This window comes from Aethina tumida, chromosome 5, assembly GCF_024364675.1.
Source record: "Aethina tumida isolate Nest 87 chromosome 5, icAetTumi1.1, whole genome shotgun sequence".
Taxonomy (NCBI): domain Eukaryota; kingdom Metazoa; phylum Arthropoda; class Insecta; order Coleoptera; family Nitidulidae; genus Aethina; species Aethina tumida.
This window is the reverse complement of record NC_065439.1, coordinates 22,809,990-22,826,734: the sequence shown is the minus strand read 5'-3', so window position 1 is coordinate 22,826,734 and position 16,745 is coordinate 22,809,990. Positions and strand designations below refer to the sequence as shown.

The 16,745-nt window shown below is 31.2% G+C and overlaps 1 protein-coding gene across 4 annotated transcripts in view; it reads left to right on the top strand.

Annotated features, from left to right (window-relative positions):
• LOC109600505 (protein phosphatase Slingshot) overlaps positions 1 to 16,745 on the top strand; it is an 87,900-nt gene that overhangs the window by 48,328 nt on the left and 22,827 nt on the right. For 2 of the 4 annotated variants that reach the window (XM_049967873.1, XM_049967872.1), the window contains exon 3: positions 9,951 to 10,152. In XM_049967873.1, the coding sequence (XP_049823830.1) occupies positions 9,951 to 10,152 (202 nt within the window). Of the gene's footprint in view, positions 1 to 4,529; positions 4,859 to 9,950; positions 10,153 to 16,745 lie in introns of those variants that run through there. The other 2 variants (XM_020016665.2, XM_020016666.2) reach the window with 2 other exon arrangements.

The following is a 16,745-nucleotide window of genomic DNA, read 5'->3' as shown; positions in this document are numbered from 1 at the left end:
ATTACTGGGTCAGACCAAGTGTTAGGGTGTCGTGTGAGTACCGCTTCTTTTTTATTCGGTACGGTGTTATGCAAAATGGCCGTTGGGAATCCGTGATTGCTGTGCTTGTAATTGATTTTTTTTGCCGATAATGAATTTGATAGTGGGTCAATGGAATTCGAATTGAGGTAACACTTCTTGTAAATGTACTAATTGGTACTGATTTGGCAATATTTTCAAACAACGTTTTAAATTATGTACGCTTACGTGTTGTTAGAAGTTTTTTGAACATATGGTTACATGGTACGTAAATGGCACTCTTCATTAGTGGCAAGAAATGCTCCGCAATGCGGATAATTTGACAAAAAATGACTGAATGGTTTCCTCGGTAGTTTTCTAATGTTTCACAACGTAGAAGAAAGTGAAAACGAATTAGCGGATTAACACTAATACCCTTGGTAATCCTGTTGTGTCAAATAGAAAACTCACACACACATGCATCAAACTAGTTGAAAATTACAACAAAGTTTGACTTTATCTTGTTTGTACAAATGCATAGTTTACTTTTGTTTTACCATTGTTCAGCAAGGTATGTTGTTTTAAAGACTTTGCCTACGGATTTCACGCAATTAAGGTTTACCGCTTCTCACATGGGGAGGAAATGGTAATTAGCTGGCGAAACCCGTACAATGCGAGATTTGTGTTGTCTGTCGGATTTTTCGTACCATCCGGCAACACACATCGTTAACGGTATGTCGATTCAATTCCGCAATCCATTTCATTGTCTGATGTCACACATCAGCTGCACAAAAAAAACTGTCCACTTTCGTGTTACTGATTGTTCCAAGGGAAACTGTCACCGTAGGAAAGTGATAGTGGAGCGTACATCCTATGGTTCCAAAACACCGTTGTCTGGGTCGCTGACGTTTCGTTGGTGAAGCGGTGCGGACGAAAGACGCCCACGTGTGTGCGAAACATCGGACTATGACTATGCGTCATGCGTGTGCGAGGAGACACCGCGTGGGTGCATCGCCGATAACCCGGGCAAATGTCAATCGCAATCGGTGGTCTTTACATCGCGTTTGTTGCTTTCAAAAAATCGTTTGTAAAAGTACTGAAGTTTCCATTGTGGGGAGAAGAGTTGAAAAGAAAGAATTTGAATTGAAATTGTTTCTGGAGAAGTAGAAACCATTTGTTAAAATTACTTAATTGTAACAAAATTCAAAGTCAATATTTAGACTTAAATTAATATAATTTATTAAAGACTTTATAAATATAAAATCTTATATTTTGTACTCTTAAGCAAAGTTTATCTTAAGGAAAATACTTATGTTATTGAACAATCTATAGAAGAGGGAAAAGGAAAAAAATAATTTAAAGAATTGTTTCTAGGGAAGTTAAAATTACTTAATTGTAGCAAAATCCAAAGCTAGTCTTTAGATAATTTAATTTGGACCAATTATACAGAGAAGAGACAAGAAAGAATTTGAAATTTTGTCTGGGGAAACAAATTAATATAAAGACATTTGTGTTTATAATAAAGTTGACAACATAATCTCATATATTGTGTAGTTAAACTTAAGATAAACCATTCTTAACAAGGTCTTAAGGAACAGGTTTAATAAAAACTACAATACAAGAGAGAGGAAGAAAACTGATCAAAGTAATAAACGAGGCTTCTTGAGTATACAAATTTAAACACAACTAGTTTAAAAATTATTCGAATTAATATAACATAATCTTAAAATTAAAAATTAAAGCACATTCATTTTATTACGTTACATTACCATAACAAGTATAAAGAACATTCTTATCTCCAAGTGACTTTACTGTATGGAATAATTTTCGAATGAATTTTAGATTGGAGCTTAAAATACAATAAAAACTTTATACATACTAAAAAGCTGGTTCAATAAAAGATCCATAAAATTCAAATTGAAATAACCTAGAATTATTCATTCTTCGTCCAATTTTTATTTTTTGTTTAATAATTTTTACAGTTACGTGGTTTCATTTCTTTGTTTCCACACTTATTATTGAGTAATTATTATATCTTTTCATACAGTTTGTTTTTGGTTTAGTTTCTTGCGGTTTCCGTTGTGCGGAGCACAAAAGTGCGCAATTAAAACTATTTTGTGCCAACGCAGTACCAGTATCACAACATCGAACCTAATTAAACCACAACACGAATTACTTTTGTTTGAAGCGACAGTGACAAGCGGCGAACCATGTCGTTCAACCTGACTTTTCTACGAACCTACAAATTTTGCCGTCCGTTAAAACTGGTTAATTTCGTTGCATTACGAAACCAGTTGGTACTGAAAACAAATTGTTACAAAATCCACCCGAAACAGAAAGTGTTCAAATTAGGAATCTTGCACCGCCACAGCCGGCGAATCGAGGAAGAAGTGCCCGAACGGTTATTGGGTCGTACCGGCCAACTGCACACACAATGGACCGGTGCGCAGACGAGAGCAAAGACGGTGGATCGATAACAATTCAATTCGTTCCTAGTAGTAGTACTCTCGTACATACACACGCACACACACACACACACACAGAATCGGTGGCATTTCGTTGTGGGAACCAGTTACGGAACCTCCTCTCTCTTTATGGGTTCCGAGCCGGCTAGTTTTTCCATCCAAGATGGAAATAATTTAGGCTCGTTGGTTGCAGGTGGCCGTTGCGGAGCATCCGTGCCGGCTGTGGATCTCGGTCGCGTTTCGCCTTGTTGTCGATGCGGCAGGCGGCTCCCAGAAACTGGGATAAGGGTACTCTACGTTCATTCTGAATGAACGAATATTCGGCTGTTAATTTAACGGTACCGCAGCTAATTTCGGTTTTTGCTGTTAATTAAATGGTGCTCACGGGATTTGTGTTCATTGTTTCGACGTTAACTTTAAACAGCTTTACTGTTGTTCTTCTTAAAAATTAATTACGTATAATTATGCGAATTCGTGATGAATATATAAATACGTAAATGAGCACCGAATCGATGTTGGGTAACTGTTCGTCAAATTTACGACTGGAAGATTGTAATGGCTGAAAGCATGGTCGAAAAACATGTTATTTTATAATTTAAATAAATATGTATTTGTTTTTAATGTTTTTGTTTTATAATCAGTACAATTTAACTAATTTATTATTGTGAATATCTTCAAAATTCAGACTTGACAATACTAAATTAGTTTTCAACAGTTTATAATTATATTCAAAGTTTAATTATATTATTCATTTATTTATTATTAGAATTAAATAGGTTTATGGTTTAGAAAAAATAACGTAACTAAACAAGAGATAAATTATATTTCACAACGTTGATGGAAAAATATTAACAGTAAATGACTATTTACATACTAAATAAAAATAATAATGTTTTTATTTAGAAATAGTTTATTACTATTATTGTAATAATTTTTGACGGTAATCAATATTTATTTTACTTGTTGATACATGAATATACAAAATAAATTATCAAATTTGGACTAAACATGAATCTTAAATAAAAATTTATATATTTTTAACTCGATAATGACTAAGTTACTCATAAAATGTTTTGTGTTGGAAAGGTGTTACTACTTTATTTAGTCACAAACCGTTTTTATTAGAATTTACATTATTTACTAATTGTTTGGAAATAGTTTATGAATATTATTGGAATCACTTTTGATGGTAGTCAATTTTTTTATTGTATTATTGTCAGATTTGGACTAAATATAAATCTTAAATCATAATTTATATATTTTTAACTCGATAATGACTAAATTACTCATGAAATGTTTTGTATTTATTTAGTTACAAACAGTTCTTATTACAATCTACATTACTTATTATGTATTAATTGTTTAGTTTAAACAACAGTTAATTCATAACATTAATATTATTGGAATCATTTTTTATGGTAATCAATATTTATTTTACTTGTTAATACATGAATATACAAAATAATTGTTAGATTTGGACTAAATATGCAATCTCTACGCGATAACCACCAAATTACTTATGAAATAATTTATGAGACGTTTTGAACTTTAATTAGTAATTAGAAATTTTTATTATAATATACAATACTTATTAAATATTAATAATTTGAATACTATTTATTGTTATTATGATAATCAATAAGTTTTGGAATAATGCACATTTTCGTTTACATAAATTCAGTTATAAAATGTATTGTTAATATGACACAATCATTCTTCTAGCCAGAAATGTCCCGAGTTTAACAACAAATTCTTCGACTTATCTGTGGAAAATGTGATTGTGTCAAGCTCAGTAACTAACTCATACTATTGTTCTCCAATAACTAATGGAACTGATGGAACGACAAAACTAATGAGTCAAATTTTCCGAAGAAACATGCACACCCCAGGTACGTCCCGTGCCCCAAAGCAAACGAACCACCACCTAAGCCGGGACCCAGTCCCCCGCAAAACCGACTTTCCCCGCTCGGCCGTAAGGCCAGGTACCCCATCGGTTCTTGACGCGGCAACCGTGCCCGTACTGTACCGACCGCAGTTCAGTTCATTCGTCTCGGTTGCGCTGGCCAGCTGCATCGCTGAGCGACCGCGGTCGGGTTCCCCATCGCTCATACACATACACACACGCAACTACGTGCATCAAAACTCCTCATCGTATCGTGTTCGTTTTTTCTCGATAGAATTTTTGTTCGGACGGCCTGGACTGTTTGGTGTGCCGTGCCGCTACCCCTTTGGTCCGATGTATACGGCCCTGACGGTCCCGTGCTACATCTCGGTGTGCTCCGAGTTCGCTGTCACCGTTGACAGGTCTGTGTGTTTTTGTTATTGTCGCAAGTATTACTCGATAGTGACGGATTGTCCGTATTAATGGTGATTTACATTAGAAAAGAGATGTGTCAGTGAGTATTATGTGGATCCACCGTTGAACGTCGGCTTTGGTACTCGCCGCATTTTGAAATTTTGCCATGCCGATTTATTTCGTGATAAATTTTGCAGATGCATTAAAAGCTATTTTAAATTTCACGATCATAAATTTGCTAATACTATTTTAAAAACAAGTCGCAAATGTATGTTTAATTTTAAAGTTGTAACTAATTTTCATTTTCTGCGACAGTTTATCGCAACAAATTTTTCTGACTCTTAATTAATTTTAACAAATCAGTAATCAAGCTAATAATGTCTAAACGAATTGGCATTTTATTAAATATTTACAAAAATCTGTCCATTTAATAAAAATATTAGTTAATAGATTATTTGATAAGTGATGGTTTTGATAAATAGTAATACTAAATAAATACTCATGTATCATTTTTTGTATATACTATATGAAAAAATTATCGCAAATAAACATTAGATTTTAGGAGATATTATTCATCGATTTTATCAATTTTAATTTGCTATAAAAAGTAATACAGAGGGTTTGAACCAATACGTTCAGATAATGGACAAATATCAATAGAAGCATACACTTGCGGGCAAATATTCCCATGTACAGGGTGTCCCAAACTGGTTGACTTGAGTGGTAAAACAGTTGAAATTTGATTACTTATTTAGTTCTTAGCAATTATTAACTTTCTAATAAAGCAAAATTAGGCACTACAAATGCAATATTTATTTTATTATGGGTATAATTTAATTTAATTATCAAAGTGAGATTTCTTGGGTGTGAATTATCTTATCACTTCTGATATCTGATTAATTTTATTTGTTTTATTTACGATTTTCAACAAAATTAAACATTTACACGTTTTAAAAAAAATTAAACTTTGAGTACTTAAGGTAGTTTTTCTCTGTTTAGTCTGGAAATACTCGAAATAGACAAATATAATCAATTTAGTGGTCCCTGTACAGTAGTGGGAAAATACAGTAGTGGTCATAATTATAGCAACTTATTAAAATATATTGAGAATATAAGCAGTACCACTTTAAATTATGTACCTAATGTTCATTGTTTTTTCTGTTATTGTTGTGCCTACTACACAACTGGTCAATCTAATTTAATTTTTTTGCTTACTTTTTATTTTTAAATGGACAAAATAGTCTATCATTGTTCTCTGAGAATATAAATTAATTATTTAATAGCGCTCCTTTGCTTTTTATAATTATTTAATCATTGGTAGAAGTGAGACTGTAAGAAAAATTATATTCCAGCTTTGCAAATATCGAGAGAAATAAGAAGATATAGCTAAGAGTTTACTGCTAAATACGTCAATCGTTCCATTATTATTATAACATTTAGAGAAACTGAGAAAATTTGTCCGAAGTTCGAAAAACTTGAAAGGAAATCGATAACTGGATAATTCGAATGTCAAAAAACAGTCACAACTTGGAGTAAAATGGGACTTGCTGCAACTAGTTCAAGAACTATGAGAAGATGTTTAGTGGATTTCGTTTAACCCCAGACCTACATGAAAAGCCCTAAAAAATGATAAAAAACTCCTTTCAAAATTAAACTTGCTATATTTATGTCCAGCTGAATTCAGAAAAAAATATATGTAACATTGTCTAGAATAAGAATATTGCAGTTTTTGTATTACAGTATAAAATAACAGTAATATTTTAATAGTTCACATTAAACAAAAGAGTTATGGCTAAAATATTTAACATTGAAAAAGTTGCTCTAATAATGGTCACTACTGTATATATAAAGTAATTGTAATTTCTCATGATCCAACATTTTGGCAAACTTTAATTTATTATTTAAAGATAAGCACGATAGATAAGCAGCAAATTTTAGTGTCAATTTTAGGCAAAATTTAGTAAATAAATTATATTTTGATTATTATTTTGTTGATTAGGGTTACTATAACAACGTTGCATGTCTTAAGAGCCCCTTTCATATTCATCAAGATAATGTTTAAAATCTAATTTCATAGTTACTTTCATCAAATTTTTCATCTTATCAATTCTGAGAGATCATTTCTAATCTCTCTTACTTAACGTTTTGATTAAACGAAATGATAATACACCTGAGTCATATTATTAACAAATAAATAAACCTAAGCGTATCCAAAAATAATTTCGGTTTCACCGCACCGCTGGGTGACGGTGTAAATGTGTGAACGCGTCAAGGTTTTCCTCGTTATTGTTTGTACAACAAACATTTTCTATGTTTTTTTATAACCACGTTAAGTTTTACGAACCAGGTTCATTTAACCTGTCTCCGACGGTTGTTTTGAACTTGTCCCATCCGACAAAATCATAATCCGTTTGCTTGCTGGCAATTCTTAAAATTTCTAGTGCAATATACAGAGAGCAACGTCGAATTAGTTTTTCTACCTGACTCACTCGCTTTATAAACAACTGTTCCAGATAGATTCACATTGTTTATGTACAATGTTATTAACATCCACCGCGATTGTTGTTCGGACCGATGTTATCTTAATACAAATACGATTTAATGTTGTGTTCGTTTCGTAAAAAGGTTACTGTTACGGTTTACTTTAAATTTTCCATTGCAACATTGATCGATTATCTAAATTACTTCCTGCAAGGTCTGATACGGCAAAAACTCGTAATAATTATATTAGTTTTATCTCAACAAATTACTTGAAAATACCACGTTCTGATAGTCCTGGACACAATTTACCGTTTATATTAATTTTATTACCGTTGCCCACAAATTTATTGCGTTCAAAATGCATTTTATCTATACACCAATAATAATTTATTTTTATTATTTTCGGAAAACTGGAAAAATAAACGTATACACTCTTTGTATATTTATTTAAATTGTTACAAAAAATTTTAAGAAACTGTTTTTCTAAAAAAAAAAATAAAATTAATAAAATTTGATGCTTATAAAAAATAAAAATTTGAACATAATATGGGGGTATTTCCACCTCTACTGCGAATGACAGCCTCACATCTTCTGTTTATACTCAAAATCTCGGTTCGAATTTCATTTTGGCCCAAATTCTTCCAAATTTTGAGTAAAAGAAGTTCCGTATCCTCCTAAGTTATTCGAACGGTTGGGATGGTCTCTTAAACGTCTCCCAAGAATGTCTTAGATATGTTCTATTGGGTTAAAATCTGGACTGCGAGCTGGCCAGGTTATAGCATTAATCCCAACGTTAGCAAGATAATTTCGGACAACATTATCCTGCATTAGTAAAAAATTTGGACCGACATATTCTTCTAGAAGGATCAAAATTTAACGCTCAGCATTAATTTTCCCATAATTTATTGCCACTAAGTCGGTACGTACCTTTTTAAGAAATGCCTCCCCATACCACAATTGAGCCCCCACCAAATAAGATGGTATATATGAAGTTAGATTGAGCATATCTTTCATTTGGCCATCAGACACACCGAAAGTGTTTATCGCATGTGTTCAATCGAAATCTAGATTCGTCTGTAGACAGAACTATTTCCCAATCCGTTTCTACCCTATTGAGGTGCTCTCTAGCACAATTTAGCCGGGCTCAGGGTTGATCAACGGCTAAAGATGGGCGTCGAGCAGTACCTGGTCTCCTAGTCATATATGAGGGTGTTTCAAAGTTACTACGAACAATGTACTTAAAAAGAAACACTTACAGGTGATGCGTTAGTTTTTTGGAACAGCCTATTTGCTCAACATAAATGTTGTCTACCAAAATTTAAGGCGTATATTTATGTACGAGCTTTGTCAACGCGCCAATGTTATTTTTTACCACCGTTTTAGGACATGAAGTTATTTTTGTGCGTGAGAAAACTACCGAGAACTTAAAGCTTTGCTTAAACACATCGCAGACAGCCTTGTATATTTGTTGATAATAAACCACTTTTCCAAGCGTAATTTCGAAATTCGACGGACGCGTCGTTTTATTTTGAACATCGGCCGCCAAGGAACGTTAAATGAACAGCTGACGTAGAACGGGCTGGTCGTGTGTCAATATTAATTTGAATAATTCGATGCACGCAATGTGGACGACACTGATGAAATTTATATCAGCGAGATGATTGCTGATGAAGGTTGAATTCATCTCTCAGCCACACACACACAATTTTAATTTACACTCGGGAGACACATTTTATACCTTCATCGCAGTGATTGAACCAGATGAAATTTGATATTTCTCTTAATATGGCGGTGTGCTCTTTTTTTCGTTTGTCGTTTAAAGGTGTGTTCCAATAATGAGAAATCAACCGTTCGGTTGACCCGCACCCCAAATAAGTCCGGTCGAAAAGCGATCTAATTAACATGTAAATTAAACGAAATTATTAATACATTATTAATATTTTCTTAATTGGATGAAAATTATCGGTTTGCCATGTATGGAAATCAATTTGACTGGTCGATACGCGACAGATATCGATGTAAATATAAAAAGTAGGTCAATTAAATAAATGGCCACGTTTTTGGTACGATTGGTTTATTATAAATTATCTTTTTATTGTCATATATTTGGACAGCACCATAACCGGATTTATGATTTTTATATTTACTGAAGAATTATTTACAATTTTAAATTTAAAAAAATTAAGGTGTGTTAAATTTATTATTGCTTTTAATGGTCAATTAATCCAGTGAGCAATATTAGATAAATATGTTTTATTTGGCACAATGTATGAATAAAAACCAGAAATTTAATCTGTTAAAAAATAATCTTGATTAAACAAGTTCATGGGCAGGCACGCGTCAGTCAATCAGTAACTAAGTTCATTAATTTAATTTAATTAATTTTAATATACTCTGTAAATTTACTCATTGGTTGAAGCGGGTTTGTAAGAAAATATATAATTCAGCGTGACCAAGACCGAGAGACACAAGAAGAGATGGTTAAGAGTTTGGTAAAAAAACGTATTTTAAGACATTAACCAAGTCGCTATTTTTGCAGTGTTATTAAAAATTAACGTTTTAAAGTGTTCCCCCGCTAATACGTGTACAAATAAATTTTGGTACTTGTCCAAATTCACTTAAAACTGTTTAATTAACCGCCTTTTTGTATCATTTATTTATGACACTTTACCAGTCGGCTATAAATAATCGTTAACCGTTTTCCGTTTCAGCCTCAGCGAATGTTACTTCGCGGGCAAGGGCACCGCGTTGGTGCTTCCCGACGCGTCGGAGGCCCAAAAGGCCCCGAATGGGGTCAACATCAACGGCAGCCGCTTCGGCCAAACGAACAGCACAACCGGTACCAGCAGCAACATCCAGAAGCACCTACAGTCCATGTTCTACCTCCTTGAACCGCAGGAAACGCTCAAAATGGTGAGTTTTTATGTGACGATGATGATGAGCTGTTTTGGCTTGTGTGACCCTGACACTACACAAGCCACAATCACACTTCCTACTTGATAAAACGTCTGAACGTGTATATATGAACACGGGTACAGATTGTGGTGTTGGAAACATTTTTTAGGGGGACGTTAGATTCAATTGTTGGGTTTACCATGACGTAATGGGCTGACAGTTTCGAGATAAAGAGCTGGGTTTTTTACTGTTCAGAATGAAGTGATGATGTTTATCTTAGTACCTGGGCCAAGTTAATTGATAGTTTTCTATGATCTAAATGTGTTACTATTGGGACGTTCTCACACTTAATTTGTCTATATTTGATGGGTGTGTCTGTTAATTATTTTTTATCTTATTCTGTTAAGATATAAAATTATTATAAGCATAATATAATTAATTGTTCTGATACTCTGACTTATTTTGTGTGAAGTTTCGGTCGACCACCACATTAAACTCAACGTTTTTATATGTGGGACCTTCAAACCCGCGTCTGTTGTAATTTATCAAAATAAATTGACGAATTAATCAAACGTTATAAAGCAGTAATCGACGTCCCTGATTAAATGAAAGTGATTTCGTCATTTTACTTTAATCCAGTGGTCAACACCCTGAATTATGGTCAAATTTATTCGTAATCTGTTATTTCAAAATATTAATAACAAATGCGAGTTTTGCTGAATTCACATTTCGCCTGAAAAACCTGACCATAAGTATCGTGGGGAGGGGGAGACAAGAATTTCAGGATCGGTAGTCGACTGGTCTCGCAGAGAAAAAAAAAACTCGGTGAAATTTGCGCCCGCGGGCGTGTGTACTCCGAATCCGGGCGGTGAGTCAACGGCGATGGACGTAAAAGAGCACAAAAAACAAATAAATAAATAACCGGTGTGAGTGACCCACATGGACCCGAACAATGCGCATAATTAAATTGATAATTCGCGAGCGTTGTCGTGTCCCCTCTGTAAATGGAAAGTTCAGTTTGCGACGCGAAATTTATGGTTTTTAAAATTCACTGCGGCCGAATCATGCGTCGTGTTTTTTTGTCTGTTGTGGTTTTCGCAGTTAATGGACCGCAGAGTTTGGTCAATTTTTGTCTTGGCTTGTTGGTCTATTACCGTTTATTGTTTTGCGTTCAATTCGAAATGTGTTGCGTTGTGCAAGGCTGTTGCAAGATAAAAATGCGATTGGTGATTTTTAAATGTCACAATTTATTGCATGGGCAAGATTACATCTCCGAGCGGTCACGTTTCTGATTATCGATGAGCAATATTGTTTACTTTTTTGTTTTCGTTTAAGTTTATTTCGCGCATATCCTTAAACATTTAAAAAAACGACATACTGAGAGGAATAATTTATAGATGTATTTTTCGACACACTGACGTTGGAAATTAACCAGAATGTAAAAATAAAAAAGTGGTTTTCGATTATTTGCGCAATTTCTACCATATTGGAAAGTCCGAAGGTCAAGGTATTAATAATATTATGGAAACTCACTTATTGATATTTTGTTTTTCATGCATCCACTTTGCGGAGTGTTTTTACAATAGTGCGTTGAACTTAATTTAGCAATCCCAAAAGAATTTTTATCTGCATTCAACATTAAATTTAAATTTAGATTTTTTGGAAAATTACTTCGCATCCTATGTTTATATGTGTAAGTAAAGTGTGGTATTTTAAATAAACAAGGTTAAAGAGTTTTTTTTATAAATAACACCATTCATTTTATCTTTTTTAAGTTTATCTTCTCAATCTAAATGGTAATAAATATAATAAAATCAAAAACAACAATAAATAATATTTAAAAAGTAATTAAAAATTTATTACTTTCTTAAAATATGTATTATATAATATATAAATATAAAATTATATGGGTCTAATAATTTGAAACATTAAAAAAAAAAAACATATTTAAATTGTGTACAAATTTGATATTTTTAATTAGAATGTTGTTAAAAAATATGGAAAAATTATTGGTTGATAAGTCTTTTAATTAGAAAATAATAATTTAAACGTATCAAATTTTTAAGAGTTTAAACAATAGTCAAAATATGACAAAATAAATAAATATTCTATATTTAGTTAAATACAAATAGGAAAAATAATAAACATTTACTAATCCACTAACAGTGCAACTAAACTGATGGTTTTATTGTAAAATTGTCTAAATTGAGTACAAAATAAACCATAAAGAAGTTGTTAAAAATAGCAACAATTTACTATTATAAAAACTTTTGTGAAAATTCTTTAAATAAACCACAACGTTCTAATTTTAATATTTCCTTAACAAATTATTTAAAAATTAGTACAAAATGGTTTTTATTTAAAATAATACGATTACACAATAAAATGAAATTATTAAATTACATATTAATAATTTTATAAATTTTTATTCAATTAAATTTTTTAATATAATTTATTCTGTTCTGATGAGATAATTTTTGCAACAATTTTACAATAAAAACTCCCAAATGAAATATTGTAGCTTAATCTGAGGAAAATCAATTTGTTCATAACCACATTATTTCACACAAAGAGAATTTGAATATATGTATTTGTAACGTTTAAAATTATATTAAAAAACAAAACCCAAATCAATTTATAATATATTATATAATACGAAAAAAAGATAGGTACGTCATCCAATTTGGCATTTTTCAATATGGAATATTTTTATTAATAAGTCACGTAAACGAGGAAGTAATATGTCAAATATATCACAGAATTTCAAATAAATAGTGTCTTAACGTAATAATCCTCATAATTAGTTCCAGTCTTAGTACCAACACGAGGCATAAGTCCAATTTTATCTGTTACACTGGGATCATTAATGATATTCTCCATTTATCAGTCAGTAACTGAAATTCTCAAATATTTATCACATTATTCATTTAGATGTTCAGAAGACATAATTTCTAAATAATATTAGTAATGTTATGGGGATATTTCAGTCACATTGTATATGAGTATTGTCATTTTTATCTCACACATTATGTTTTTAATTTTAATTAAAATTATTAATATGTTTTTGCAATTAGTTTATAACGTTGGAACCTAATTATGACATAATTATGGATTAATTATAAACAAATATGGATATATTGAACTTCAATACTTATGTTCACATAATCCCAAATTCATAACCCAATCCTAATTTCATAACCACATTATTTCACACAAAGAGAATTTGATTATATGTGTTTGTAACGTTTAAAATTGGATTAAAAAACAAAACCCAAATCAATTTATAAAACAACTCCATACACGAAACGATAAACGTCGAAAGTAAGAGTTTCCAGTCCAACTAATAATTAATAACGACACAGATTGAATTAGCAAAATCAATCGGCCCGTTTCCGCCTATAAACAACGATTTTTGTTTTACTCTCGGGACGTACTTGCATAACGTTACGCAAAAAGTGAATTTCCGTATCGCGTCGATTTTTCCCGCGGGGTGCCGCCGCTCTGGACCCGTGAGCGTCGTCCGGGTGTGCATTTTGCACGGTCACTCGCGTTCGCTTGCAATTAAATTGAATTTCTAATGACAGTGAAAGGGGCAATTCGTAACTGTCTTTTGCCAGTCTGATTAAGGCATTCGCGCAACATAAAAAGTGATAAATGGCCGAACGACACAACTGGTCCGGTTGTGGCGCGTACACACACACACGGTCGCACTGATTTATGCCTGTTACGCATTGCAAAAAACGAGAGAAAAAAGAAAAACACAGGAATCGCTCGGTCGAGACGTTTTCACTTTCGATTTTACTGCGAAATGCTGCATGCGGTCTGAAATAAAGGCCGATCACACCGGGATTTGCACATGTTGAGATGAAGAAGATAAGAACATTTGGTGCTGTCATTTGCCAGTATGCCCAAATATAAAAAATGCACTCCTAATAGTGGTTGCCATTTTTGTTATTTCGTGCAGATGAAACAGGTAGCAGTGGAACCACTAATTTCGTTCGATTAGTTGTTGTTATATGGGTCGAAACGTTTCCGGCCTCACCTTTTAACAACGTTAATTTACTCAAAATCGTACGCAGCAGCATCTTCGGGCGTTTGATGGGTGAGCGGAATAAACGGTGTAATTGTTTCCGAATATGGCGAATTAAATGAAAGTAACTGATGCGGCTTTGGGTTCGATAATCACTATGCAAAGTATCAAATCGCCGTGCCTAATTCGGACGAAATGACAGATGTTCGTATATTTATTGGGTTGTTATATAATTTTAGTTGGTCCTAAATTGCCAGTTTAATGTTGGCTAAAAAGTGCCAATTTGTTGTTAATTATATTTTATATCAAATCTTGTTCTTTATTCAATATTTATAATTTTCAACTTGGTTTATAAACATATTATATTAAAATTCTCTAAAAATAAAAAAATTGGCTTGTTAAACAACATAATAAATATATATATATATATATATATATATATAAAATTTTCTGAGGTAAATTAATTAAAATAATATGAAAAATAGTAAAAGTTTATTATTCTGTTATTTAGACTAATTATTATTATTTATTCAAAAAAAAAAAAATAATTGATTTTTGAATTAAAATTAAATAATTAAACAACAAGATAAATTATAAAAAATATACTAAATTTTCTGTAGCAAATTAATTGAATTAATTGTTGCTTAATGTTGCTTACAAATTGCCAATATGTTGTTAATTATATTTTTAAGTCATTTTCTGTTCTTTGTTGAATATCCATGATTTTCAACTTGATTTATAAATATATAATATTTAGACCTAATATCATACAATTAATAAAAATACAATATGGCCCATAACTTTTCTTTATTTCCTAATTCTATCTTAAAAACTAGATAATATAAAACTTTATGCATGCCCAAGATTATTTTCGGAATTGACTGGCATATCTATTTTAATAAAATAAAAAAAAATCGGTATATATTTTATAAAAGAAATAGGTACGTCTCCAATTTGGCATATTTCAATATGGAATATTTTTATTAATATGTCACGTAAACGAGGAAATAAGATGTCAAATATATCTCAGAATATCAAATAAATAGTGTCTTAACGTAATAATCCTCATAATTAGTTAAATTCGTAGTACCAATGCGAGGCATAAGTTCAATTTTATCTGTTAATTAATGATATTCTTCATTTATCAGTCAGTAACTGAAATTCTCACATATTTATCACATTATTCATTTAGATATTCAGAAGACATAATTTCTAAATAATATTAGTAATATTATAGAGATATTTCAATCATATTGTATATGAGTATTGTGATTTTTATCTCACACATTATGTTTTTAATTTTAATTAAAATTATTAATGTTTTTGCAATTAGTTTATAACGTTGAAACCTAATTATGACATAATTATAGATTAATTGTAAACAAATATGGGTATATTGAACTTTATGATCATATAATCTCAAATTAATATATTAACTTTATCCTCAATTATAGAAGTGTTAATTTGACCAGATAGAAAGTGTAGATCTAACAGCTTTATATGTTGTAAAAAATAATCAATAATTTACAACGTAATAAATCATAAAAATGTACCAAAAAATCATTAAAAGAAATACTAACATAACTTTTATTAATTGATAAAATTGTTAAAATTGCATATTAAGTAAAGTTAAAAGTAGTAGTAAAAAAGTACCAGAAACTGCCAAAAATCGTCTGATCTAATTTGGATGAAATGACAGATGTTTATATTTATTGCTAATTACATAATTTTAATTTCATTTAAATTGGCAGTTTAATGTTAACTATTAAAAACCAATATGCAAATAATTATAGTTTTATCACACATTATGTTTTTTGTTCAACATTCATGATGTACCAATTATTTTAATATATTACAGTTAATAATGACATAATTAATAATTGTCCAGTGTGGGTCGCAACTTTTGTTGTTCTAATATTAATGAATAATATTTAAATAAAGTACTTTATAAATGTTTTCGTTATATATTTTAACAATCAGGAAAAACAGCTAATTTTTTATGAAGAAAAAACAAATAGATCCAATTTGACATCTTTCAATATGAAGTCTCTCAATTAAGATGTCAAACATATCTCTGAATATCAAATGCATAGTGTCTTTCTACATTAATTCTCATAACGCACAAGTTCAATTTTGTCTGTTACATTAAGTTAATTAATGACACTACTTATTTATACATAAATGTAAGTTAGTAACTGGAGTTAGTTTTCATGATATTCTTTGAGATATTATTCATTAAAATCGTGTTTAAATTAAAAAAGTTATACGGTATTTTCATATCTATCCTTTTTTATTTAATATCGATAATATTGCATTTAGTTTACAACGTGAAAATCTAATTATGACATAATGATGGATTGACTATAAATAAATGTGGACTTTAATTTCGCATAATCCATAATTAAAGTGTTAACCTCATCCTCGATTATGGATATGTTAATTTTACCAGTTAGAAAGTGCGGATTTAACAGCTTTACTTGTTGTAAAAAAAATGTCAATAATTTACCAATCGTATGGGGAAACGTATATAAAAACCTACAGTTAATTTGTTTTCTCCTAATCAATGGGAGATGTGTGCATT